This window comes from Homarus americanus, unplaced genomic scaffold (assembly GCF_018991925.1).
Source record: "Homarus americanus isolate GMGI-L3 unplaced genomic scaffold, GMGI_Hamer_2.0 scaffold46197, whole genome shotgun sequence".
Lineage (NCBI taxonomy): Eukaryota > Metazoa > Arthropoda > Malacostraca > Decapoda > Nephropidae > Homarus > Homarus americanus.
This window is the reverse complement of record NW_024723050.1, coordinates 393,033-405,890: the sequence shown is the minus strand read 5'-3', so window position 1 is coordinate 405,890 and position 12,858 is coordinate 393,033. Positions and strand designations below refer to the sequence as shown.

General features: G+C 36.8%; 3 protein-coding genes across 3 annotated transcripts in view; all 3 read left to right on the top strand.

The window, feature by feature from the left end:
• LOC121863226 (glyoxal reductase-like) overlaps positions 1-590 on the top strand; it is a 28,263-nt gene extending 27,673 nt beyond the window's left edge. Inside the window, exon 8 of the mRNA XM_042361715.1 lies at positions 376-590. Coding sequence (XP_042217649.1) covers positions 376-518 — 143 coding nt within the window. The 3' untranslated portion in view covers positions 519-590. The remainder of the gene's footprint in view (positions 1-375) is intronic.
• Positions 591-631: 41 nt separating this feature from the next.
• On the top strand, positions 632-5,952 carry LOC121863228 (anaphase-promoting complex subunit 15-like). Its single transcript, XM_042361717.1, has 2 exons — positions 632-769; positions 5,600-5,952. The coding sequence occupies exons 1-2, from the start codon at positions 671-673 to the stop codon at positions 5,810-5,812; spliced, it is 312 nt and encodes a 103-aa protein (XP_042217651.1). The 5' UTR covers positions 632-670; the 3' UTR covers positions 5,813-5,952.
• Positions 5,920-7,801, top strand: LOC121863225 (tRNA-specific adenosine deaminase 1-like). Its single transcript, XM_042361714.1, has one exon. The coding sequence runs from the start codon at positions 5,920-5,922 to the stop codon at positions 7,477-7,479; it is 1,560 nt and encodes a 519-aa protein (XP_042217648.1). The 3' UTR covers positions 7,480-7,801.
• The last annotated feature ends 5,057 nt before the right edge of the window (positions 7,802-12,858 follow it).

Here is a 12,858-nt window from a genome sequence, read left to right as displayed (position 1 = left end):
GGGTGAAATGATGGCATCAAGCATGGGGTGATTTCTCTTCCACCCCCACTTCCTTCTCTTCTCCCTTCTCCTCCACCCCCACTTCTAATTCCCATCATTATCATCAACCAGTAGCCTTCTACATACACACCTCAAAGTAAGTGTACTTTACTGCATTTTTTTTTACTTTGTATGCAATTTTCAGTGAGCTGGAACCAATTACCCAAAATCCCATTGAAACAATGGTTTCGGTTAATGAAATTTTCGGTTAACGAACTATCTCTGGAACGAATTGTGTTCGTTAACCGAGGGACCACTGTACTGTATACAGTATTTAACATCAGTGGGTTTTGAATATGATAAGGGAATTAATAAGTTATCTTTTCTCCCTTACAGGTATTCTTCCTAAATCCACTAATGAGGAGCACATCAGAGAAAATATCCAGTTGGACTTTGATTTAAGTGCAGAGGATTTGGAGGCTCTCTCCAATTTAAACATAAACAAAAAATACGCCTGGGATCCATTAGTTGTATTTTAGTTACCAATACTGTATAATTGTTACACTGACCTTACTACTGTACGTGCAGTAAATTGAATCTATAATCTTGAATAGCAGTCTAAGAATGAAAACCTTTCAGAGATACAGATGCTGAATTTTTTTATCAATCTGTTTAAAAATCTCCTGACATAATGGCTCAACTTCCACTATACCCAAGTCTGACTCCTCGTCTCGTGGACCCAGCATGGTTTCAGGTAGACAAGCCTGTTGACCTTGCCCTGGAGCTCAAGGTAAGGATGTGTAGTGGTTGTCAAAGGGGTGTACAGTGTACTATAATTACAATGTAGTGCTTGTATGTATAGTACAGTACCGGTATTTAGAAATTATTTTCCATAAGGATAGGTGTTAGACAAATTTATAATGGTTACCTGTGGATAGATCCACAACACCTGTTGAATTATTGCTACACTATTCCTATTCTTTGTATACGTACGATGGTCCCTCGGTTAACGAACACAATCCGTTCCAGCAGGTTGTTCGTTAACCGAAAAATTTGTGAACCGAAACCATTGTTTCAATGGGTTTTGGGTAATTGGTTCCAGCTCACCGAAAATTGCCTAAATTCAACAAAAATGGTAGAAAAGTTCACTTACTTTGAGGTGTGTATGTAGAAGACTCCTGGATGAGGATGATGATGATGGGAATTAGAATGGGGGTGGAGGAAAAGGAAGAAGAGAAGGCATTGGGGTGGAAGAGAAGTCACCCCATGGCACCATTTCACCCATAAAATTTTAGTTCTCTTGGTGTATTTCAAGATTACTTTCTTTAAATCAACACTGCACTGCATTATATATTGTCAATATGTAAAATATATTTCAAAATGACCAATAATTTGCTTGGAAACACAGAAAAAAAGCGTTTAGTTGAAGAGAGTCTCAAGCAAGATGTTACCTCCAGTGAAAACAGAGAGAGACTAACGCCTGTTTGCTGTGTTAAGAGGCTGGATGCCGCGCATTAAACTAGTCACTTTGCCTTCAATTATGTTCAATAATTGTTAAAGTGACTAAAAAATTGAATATTAAACTTTTAAAATTTTTGAATAGTATAAACTTCTTGATATTTACTAAAATAGTAAGGAATTTAAGCCCTAGAAGCGATTAATGTATTGGCGGACTAATACTAAAGCTGATTGACCGGCCAGTGCAAGCGAAAACATGTTGAGGTCAGTTTGTAAGAAATTCGTTAACCGAATTTTTGTTCGTTACCGAATTTTAGAATCTTATGGGAGGCAGTTCGTTAACCGAAATTTCGTTAACCGAGGCGTTCGTTAACCGAGGGACCACTGTATTGTTGTTTTCTAGTCTTTTGTCTTCTTCCTTTTATTCTTTCTATTCTTTCTCATACAGGCATCCCTCGATAGAAGGAGGGGTTAGGTTAAAAAGAAAAGAAAAGAGCATTTGTAAAGTAAATTTTTGTTTCTTGAATAACAGAACAAATGGGGAAATATGGTTCAGTTCCCGAATGACAAAAATACCCCAAAAACATGAAATCGGCTCACAAACGAGAAAACGCCTACCTAATTAATGATAAATAGTACACAACTACTGTAGTTTACTATCTAACACATTAACAATTTTATTAATAATATCTACATGAAAATATGCAGCTAAAACTATTAAAGAAAAGCTAAATCAAATTTTAAAACAGCAACCCCATTTACATAAATCCTGGCCGCTTCAAGAGTCGCCATAGCAACGCAGCCCAGCTGCATCTGCAGACCCTTAGCAACGCTCTCTCCCCACTTACACACACAAAGAAATATTTATTGTCTTTATGCTTTTTGCCTTATGATTTTTTATTTATTTATTTTTTTGCACATTATGAATGTAGGATTGTGTGTGTGCATGTAACAGAGTAACAAAAATAGTGAAGAAAGTTGAAGTGATCTATCTAAAACTACGTGTTGAAAAATAATCATAAAATAACTCCCCTCTGCTTATCTTGCTAACTCTTGGTGCTGCAAGAAGAAATGGTTTTTTCCCTTTATGTTTTTGACCTTATGATAATTACAGTATTTATTTATAGTTTTACACATTCTGTATGTAAGATTCCATGCATGTACACTGAATGAAAAAAATATGAAGAAAGATATGTGTATACAGGTACAGTGTATACACAAATTTACAAGTTTAAACATAACCATAACATAACTCCTCCCTCAGCCGGGGTGTGCAGTTTGAATTTTTACCAGTACCCAAATTTGTATAAATGGGGGAAGTTTTTGTAACACAAAATAGACGTGGTAATTTCAGAAATTCGTATAAGCGAATTTTTATATATAGAGGGATGCCTGTACAGTAATACCTCGATACACTGGACTAATTGGAGCAGACCCCAGTTTGGAGAGAAAAAACCCCTGCACATCTAGACCGTTTAAAGAAAATCGGAGATAGTGGCTGTAAAATATTTTCACCGTTATGACTGTAAATTACTGTATTATGTAAGTACTGGTAACTACAGTACAGAATTTGTGGAAAAATAATTTTGATGTGCTCATGCACCTTATGAAAAAAGAAAAAAATTGGAAGATGAGGGTACATCTGGGAGCAACAGGTGGGAGGTAATGCAGGTGGGTGGCTCCCTCCCCAGGACCCTTTGGTGTCATCCCACTTGGACGATCGTCTGTTTAATCTTATATTTTACTATCTTGGTTAAATGGTTAAGTTACATTAAATAGCATAAAACAGACAATCATCCCAGTGGGATGTGATCGGCCCCTTTAACACGTCTTTATTATACACTTTCACCATAATTCCCATATTATTTAGGTTCATTTGGTTCCAGGTTGATACAACATTATTGTAAAATAATATACTTTCCCGAGAAAAAATCCCACTCTCGGCCCCAGGCGATTCATTGAATCTTATTAAATTCCTGGTATTTTGTTTCTAAAGCACGAACAGCTGATTGTCCTAGGTCCCCCACACTTAGTAAATAATAATGGAGTGTATTTATCACACACTTTATAAATAATATTGTACAGTACAGGGCCAGATCCAGAAATATCAAAGGGGGGTGGGTCCAAGAAGTTGTGGGTGAGGGAACATGGCGAGCAGAGCGAGCTCACCCAGCTGGGGGATCCCCAGAATTTTTCTTTTAAATCTGACCAATATCATGGGCATTTTGAGGCCATTTTGAAGCGATGTGCACTTGATATTAGGATGTATTCTGAGGTCAGTAGTAATTGCTTTTTACTATAGAAAAATGCCCGAGTACAATACTGTTGTAGTGTATAATGCATCTGCATATTCCCTGATTTATTCATTAATCAGTTGTTTAATTGCACAAGTAACCAAATCGAGCCATCATATGCCAGTTAAAGGTAATAAATAATGTTGTTAGGAAGGTATCTCCATATCAAATACAGTATACTGTACAGCACAGTCTGTTATAATAAATTCTCCTGAAAGCTAATTTGATGAAAGCTCTCTCTCCTGGATTGCATCCTGAGTGAATTCTTTCCGATACAGCTTGTCATTTTATTTTCAAGTCAAATTACATACCAGGTATTGTATTTTTTCTATTGTTGACGATGTTATATTAATTATCTTTATGTTGAATCATACACCATAAGAGGCTGATCATATTAGAATATAATATTGAATCAATAAATAAATCTGACAATTGTGGCAACACCTGGCATGACCCCCACCACCCCCAACCTGTTTACATGTGCACTGTCTTAGCTTTTGTAAAGATGCATCCATATGAGGCACAGGGTTCCATATCTCGTAGGGTGTGGCTGCGTGCACTAGATCGATGTTTCCTCTTGTTGATCACGTTGGCGACAAAATGTACGCAAATGTGAATGCACCTTTAGGCTTACAGCATCTTTGATTAGACCACTGTACATTATTCAGTGAGCAAGTATTGTTCTTTTCATAAGCCATTTTTTTATTTTGCCAATTTCTTGAAATAGGTACAGTATTTTACATAATTTTACCCATTTCTTAAAACCCTCAAGTATCCCCATTAAAGATAATATTATGTACCCTTCATAAAAAATTCACGTAAATGAGTGTAGGTAGCGAGGTGCGGTACACTGATACAATAAGTATGAAGGCAGGATTTGACTTCAGACACGTGCGGCAAGCCTCAGAAACCATCCAGACTGGTGAATAGAGGGGCAGTCCATAGCACCTCAGAGTCCAAATAAAGTCATTTCCAGTGTACAGAGGTTCTACTATAAGTATGTTTGTTGAGTTGAGTCTCATCCTCTCTGCTCAATATTGTCTCCCAGACCGTCCTGTAAAGAGTCACTTCCAAACTGGTATTTTTTCTCAGTTATTGTTTGCACTTTTCTTAAAATGGATAAAAACTAGAAAAAAACATTTATATTGCATAATTTTAATGCACCATTTAATACTTGCAATTATTAAAACCATGATTAATAAATTTAAACAAATTCTATTTGAATATCAGTAACTTGCTTCATATTTCCCAGTGGAGAAAAGTTTTTATGTGATATTACCTATACAGTACTGTATGTAGAAAACTATAGAAGTCTCTTTGGCAAATCAACTTACTGAACAAATTGAATAATAATGAAGCACTCCAGAATACTGGAAGGCTTCAATCATATTAATTTACTCAGCATGAGGATAAATATATTTTTTAACTTTTTATGAGCTTTGGTGTACTCATTTCTCTTTAGCTTGTTATGAGCAGAGAAGATTTAATAGATAAGGTAAAGTTGGATGAAGGTGATTACTTTCAATTAGTTAATGAAGGGGAACATATTGCATTTTAATCTTGACATAATTGTGCACTACAGTATACAGTGCATTATAACTCATGTTATCAGTGGCGTGTCGTGAGAAAATGCTAGGGTAAGCAAATGACGCTTTCTTACTTGTAAAGTCACGAGATCTTAAAGAATTCTTTAGATCACAGACTGTATGTGATCTACTAAAGAATTCTTTTAGATCTCGTGACTTTACAAGTAAGAAAGCGTCATTTGCTTACCCTAGCATTTTCTCACGACACGCCACTGCATGTTATGCTCATGCATAAAACTTCTGGATACACAGTATTTTATTCTTGTACATATTCCTTTGCAGGAGCAAGAGCAGCATTATCAGACACAGATTCAGAGCATCCAGCAAAAGGGGGGTGATATTCTGCCCATTGGAAAGAGTGCTGCTGAACAGTATAGTGAAGATGAAGAAGATGACAATGATGATGACTATGATGATGATGACAATGATGATGATGAAGAAGAAGATGATGACTCAGAAATGAATGATGATTACTCTGATCCAATGTTGCATTAGACAAGACTAATTCATTTGGCTTTTTCAACTAATAATCATTCTTTACGTACTATATACTGTACAATATATTTTATTAGAAAATTTATAGAATAATTAATTTTTTTTAAATGAAGAAGATGATTCATAAATATGAGAAAATTTTTGGAGATGAAGTTACAAAAACCTGCATTTCAAAATTTAAAAGCCTCGGAAAGACCGGTAAACCAAAAGAAAATACAGAATGGACCCTACTGTCTTGTTTCTTGAAAGAGGACCATCACAGCCAGGCATTAGAGGTTGTAGCTTTAGGAACAGGGTCAAAGTGTATTGGTGCAAAGCAGTTGCCAGCCAGAGGGGATGTCATTCATGACAGCCATGCAGAGGTTATTGCAAGGAGAGCTTTTATGGTTTATCTCCTTGATCAAGTGGACAAAGCTTCAAAAGGTCTGGTGAGTATATTTGAGGAGAAAGATGGTAAGTTTAAACTCAAGACAGGCATTAGTTTCCATTTTTATGCCAGCCACACTCCGTGTGGTGACGCATCTATTTTCCCCAAGCAGGAATGGGGAGAGTGTTTTGGGCAAAACATAGAGGACACCACAGTGAAAAACCCTTCCAACAACTGTAAAATCTCTAACTTGAAGGGGGAAGACTCAACAAATTCGGAAGAAATTTTTTCAGGTATTGATGATGGGGAACCACCTTTAAAAAAAATTAAGACCAATGAAGTAAGTGTAAATACAATTAATGCCAGTGAAGAAGAAAACCTTGAAGATTCTACTAATGTCTGTGTGAAGAAGACCAACAATGTGGAAGAAACATCTCGGAAAGAATTTGTAAAGAAGTTAAGTACTATTAATGACCAGCATGTTCCCTCAGAGTCAGAGGCAAGTACTGAGAGAAGTTTGACCAGAAAGATGAACACAGTATCAGATATCTATCGAACAGGAGCAAAATGCATAGATGGTGAAACTCCAGATCCTAAAATGCCTGGTACTGACTATCATGTAACTGGTGTTCTACGCACAAAGCCTGGTCGTGGGGACCCCACACTCTCCCTCTCCTGTAGTGATAAGATTTTCAAATGGACTGTTTTAGGTACACAAGGGGCAATCTTAATGTTGTTCCTTAATGCACCTGTATATGTGGAGACCATAACAATTGGAAAATGCTCCTATAGTCAGGAAGCAATGGAACGGGCTCTCATAGGCAGATTTGAGGAGAAAGTGAAAAATATCCAACTTCCATTTGGATTCCAGTTAGTCACACCTGTGATATTGCATTCTAATATTGATTTTCCTTTTTCTCAAAGTTGTGTATCAAGAAATGCTTCTAAGACAATCAAAATTATGGCATCCCCCACCAGTATCATTTGGAGTAGCAGCAATATTCATGGTGACAAGCATGAGGTTGCCACTAATGGATGCAAGCTAGGCACTACCAAGAAGAATCGAGGCACTCCTAAAAGTTGGGTCAGTATTTGCCGTCATGCCATCTTCCACAGAGTACTGGCTTTCTTATGTGAGCATAGTGAATTCATGGATAGCCTTATTAAGCAAGGTGATATTTCATATGGAGAATTGAAATGTCAAGCACATGATTACTACAAGGCTTGGGTTAGCTTAAAACATCAAGTTCTACCAAATTGGACAGTTAAACCAAATTATGTAAAGGAATTTAAAGCTTAATAATTCCTCATTGCATGAAAAAAATCATAATGAGTTATACAGTAGTACAGTAATTGTTGGTTATGTTGTCAATGACTTTAGAAATATTTGTTAATTGTATACAGTATACTTCAATTTTTTTTAATTTGTGTGTTTAATTGCTGACTGTTGTTATGACCCCAAAAAAGAGGGAACAGTATGTACCTGTACTGTATAATGCAGCTCAGAATATTTTAAATTCAATGTTTCTCGGAAAGTTAACATTAAATATATGTACAGGGGTCCTGGTAATTAAAAAAAAAATCTAATGAAGTCATACATGTATAGCATGGAAAAAAGGACATATAGTAAACCCCTGCAATTTTTGACTACCCTGTCAGTGGGGAGGAAGCCAACCCAAAATAGGAAAGGGGTCCCAATGAGAACATTTTATTTGATTTTTTTTTACCCGACACAGGCATTTCATTCCTGTCCCATGCTCAGATAGTAGCCAAAATCATGTAGTATATACTCATCCCAAAAACAGTATTGGTACATACAGTGGTCCCTCGGTTAACGACCACAATTGGTTCCAGAAGGTCGTTCGTTAACCGAATCCATTGTTTCAATGGGATATTGGGTAATTGGTTCCAGCTCACAGAAAAGCACTTACAAAGTAAAAAAAAATGCAGTAAAGTACACTTACTTTGAGGTGTGTATGTAGAAGGTTCCTGGTTGATGATGATGATGGGAATTAGAAGGTGGAGGAGAAGGGAGAAGAGAAGGAAGTGGGGATGGAGGAGAAATCACCTTTCAGGGGACCCATGCTTATTGCAGTCATTTCACCAATAAAATTTTAAGTTCACTAAGTGTAATTCAAGATTATTTTCTTTAAATCAACACTGCACTGCGCTATATATTATCAATATGTTAACTAAATTTCAGAATTACCAACAATTTCAATGACACCAACACCAACAAAATAGATGTTCACTCCACTGTAAACAAAGCCAATCTGGCGCCTTGTCGCTGAGTCAAGCTGCTGATGGGAGCACAAAAAATTAGTTCCCTGTACTGCATATATTATCAATATGTTAAATAAATGTTAAAATGACTAATAATTTTAATATAAAATATGCAAAAATATTAAAGAGCACAACTTTATTGATATTTACTCCACTGGAAAAGAATGTAAACATAGAACAGATTACTGAATTGGCAGACTAGCTGATCAGCTGATGCTCACAACAAAACGTGATGTTCATAAGGATTTCGTTAATCAAAGTTTTTTCGTTAACCGAATTGAAGATTCTTATGGAAGGTAATTCGTTAGCCAAAATTGCGTTAACCGAACCGTTCGTTAACCGAGGGACCACTGTATAAAGTAAAAACCAGTACACTAACATTATATTTTGCCCACTCCTCCTGTTGACTTCACCTTTATTTCACCTCCTTAAGGGGCTATCACACTTGTGTATTTTCCTCTTATGTCCAGTCAGATTTGCTCCGTCTCTTAAGCACCTCGTATATGTCCATCTCCAACCTCAAACCATAACTACAAACATGGCAGAACCCTCATGGTCGACAGGTTACTCAAGAGGGAAAGCTTCAGCAGCGGGTTGTTTCTTTGTTTTGGTCCCGAAAAAAGAGGAAAAACTTTTATGGGGGCAGCGGTAGCTGTCTTGAAGGGTCAAAGTGTATTTAAGAAGCTAGATCACCAGAGCTACAAACAGTGGAGGAGGCTCGACAGACACCAATTCTACAAATTACAGTATGTGCTGTCAATGGCCGAGCAGCTCCATTGCTAAAAATTACAATAAAATGCGAGGTATTCCCATATTTGCTCAATAAGTTAACCTGGTTGCCATTCTGGTGATGCAATGCACCATGCAGTAGGGGAAGTTTGTTTTGGTACATACTGTAAGAATGGGAATCAAATAACTATTTAGCCTGTATTAATCTTCAGGTAAATAATCATTAAATCATTTATTTACCAGGTAAATAATCATTAATGTTTACCAGTCTTTTTTTATATGGGGATTATCCCACCTGGGCACAGGTCAATGAACCACATCAGGGTCCATCAGGCCTCGGGGGGCCTGATGTATTGTGTACCAATTATACCATGTTAAAGACAAGAGTTATCAAATATTTTATTTAAAATCGCAGTTAGTAAAGAGTTCCAACCCTTAGAAAATGCGCTGAAGATTGGAGGAAAAATGAACTACTGTAGTGTGTATAGCCCTTATACTTTTTCCACTTTCACTTTGGCACTTTTCATTCTTCTATACACAAACCTGGAAACTTATGATAAACTCCACTTCCCACTCATGTTATATTTACCATTTGCTAAAAGTATTTCTCCCATTAGGCAGTTATTTATGAATACTGTACAGTATTACTTTATTCCCCTGGTCGAGGGGGAAGTATGATACAACTTGTCCCTGGTTTTAAAGCAGTGAATCTTATCTGGGGGGGGCAGGAGGAATTTGTCAAGCCCTGAGTAGGTGACCCGCTCCCCAAAAACTGAAATACCTGGTAGGTCCCATATGTCTGACAGCACAGCCCTTAAGGAACAATTTGAATACAGCACACTGGAGACTAAGCCTGTGATACAAGGAAACTGCATGGCTGGGATGGTGCTGTATTCTAATGCCTTTTATTTCCCCGACTGTAAAGTTATGTACCCATTCTCAGTTGGCCTCTTGGTTTAGAATGTAATGTAAGCTTAAAACCTCACATATGGGTGTGTATGGTGCCTTGTATGATTTTATGTATCTCCTGAAACTTGAGAAATGTCATAGAGTATAATATTACTGTTTACCATTTTATTTGTTTGGGACCCCCTCTGGTCTGACCCCAATAATGGTCTGCAATATTCTATATGAACTTCATTAGTCTTTGTAAATGCTCTAAAAATACTTGAGGACTGCTGTTTTGATCACAGTACATGATAAATTGTCCTTGACCAAAGGACATTAGTAATGTGTATTGTACAATCAAAGACAATTTTCGTGTCGCGGTTTTGTCCGAAGATTAAATATAACTCATGAAACATTATGAGAGTCCCCTACCACAAGGCAGAGCACACCAAAAGTTTAGCCCTGTGGCATATGTTTTCACCAAATTTCACGACACGACTTTTGTCTTTCATTGTACGTGATTTCTGTTTGATATTCAGTGACGTGGAAAAGTGGTAATGCTTTGCACCAACAAATAAATGCTCATACTAAGTGCCAGTCAGAATTACTGAGGTATTTTCTGTGATGTACACAAACTTCACAAACATTATCACTTCATCGGATTATGAAGACATTTGCTTTTTACCAAGTATTTTAATCACTTATGTAAAGGATCCCCTCTGTGCTGAACAAAATAATCTGGCATCAGCCAAATAAAATATTAAAAGTGGTATCCCCATAGTGAAAAGGTTAATAGGTTTGTAAGATGATGATTATTTCTTGTAATAATTAAGAACTTAACCATAGAGGGGGTCCCCGGGTTACAGACGGGTTCCGTTCCTGAGGACGTTCTTAAGTCGGATTTGTACTCAATTCGGAACACATGCTATGTGCATACCATACTTACAGAACAATGTTCAAAATCCCACTATATCATAGCCTAAGTCCTTATATACATCTAAAATCACTTGATTTAGGACAAAAAAAGAAAAGAAATAGAATGACAAAATACAGTAAATGAAAGTAAATAAAGAAGTCATTGGGTAAATAAAATACTGTTAATTTCAAGTTTAACTCTGTTCGTATCGGCGGTCGTTTGTAAGTCGGGGACCACCTGTCTATTGTACGGCTTATTTTGTAGTATAACGGAAAACCTGTGAATGATTTAGTACTGTAGTACCTGTACAGTATATGCTTCTTTAATCAAAGATTTTTTTGTAGTTATGAATTTTAACAAAATTGCTAATAAATAAACGAGTGAAATTTTGTTTAGTTTCCCAGTGTATGGTATTAATAATCTAGCAATATTGACAAAATAAACTATACCTGTATTACCAAGAGATACAATGATAAATGAAGATCAATGGAACAATCTATCAGTCCAAGCAACGATATCAAGAACAGTACAGGCCTTTAAAATAGCATGAGAAAAGACTATCAAGAGCAATGGAGGGATCTTACATATGCCACTAGCCCTCCTGCCCTTAATTTTGCCTACTTATATGTATTTCTACTAGTACTGTAATACCCTCTCATCCATAATTATACAGCCAAGTAATTAATTTTCTTTATTCTATAAAATTCAATTACGGTATTCCTCTTGATGATTTTGCCAATCTTAGTACAGGGTATTTCCTCAATTGTGTTCTTATACATGTAATGCATTGTTAGCGTTATCCTGCTGCACCACATTTCAAAGGCCTCTAACCTCCTGGTGCCTGCTAAGTGTTCACACTTCCAACCCATACAACGGTACTGAACTAGGCTTCATTTTTTTATTTTACGGGGAATAGCCCACCCAAGCACAGGTCATCGACCCACAACGGGCCTGTGGGGGCGGAAAAATAAAAGTAAAAATAAATTAAAAATAGGAGAAAAGGCTATATTAATCTACACCACAAATATGCCGGAAAACCAACTTTTTGAAGCTAGACATTTGTAAGAGTGTGGAAACACAGAAGAAGGCAAAGCATTCCACAGTTTGGCTGTGTGAGGAAAGACGGATGTACAGTACTCTAACGGGTTATTCTAGTGTGACCGACATCCACACAGAAACGGTGGGCACCGCGGGCAAGACGAATGTAGGCCTAAAGACATTAACAAAATTGAAGGGATACTTCTATCGTAAGTCTTTCCTCTACATTCACACTGGATTCATCAATGGGTTTCAAATTTGGTGGTCTGATTTGAGGTAAACGTCATCATATACTGTAAGTATGAATATGATGATCATTTTTTTAACTATACAAGAAGCATTGCAACATATTTGTAATAGCAATAATGTTAATAGTCCACAATGATTTATCCTTGGGGCTTCCTTAGGGCGCCGAGCCGCTCACCTCCTTCTCACGAAAATTCCAGTAATACAGGTACTATACATGAGCAGACAAGGGAGGAGTGGGACAAGGTAGGTAGATAACGGGTAGCCTCACTCCCATAGGATCTACGCTAATGAAAATAAAAATGAAATTCTTATTTACGTATTTTTGAAGGCTTATGATGGTATTAAAAGTTGTACAGTGAATGTATGGAATGGAGATTTTTTGTTATATTTTAATTGGAACCACTGATTAAATATATAAAGTAAATATAAATATCTTACTTGCGACCGCAGGATTTCATCCAACATCGCTGATTGGCTAGCGATGACATTACTTATTAAGCTCCGCCCACTGAGTTACATCAAATAGTAGAAGCGGGATATTTAAAATGGGAGGAAATGTATTGAATATTAACTCGC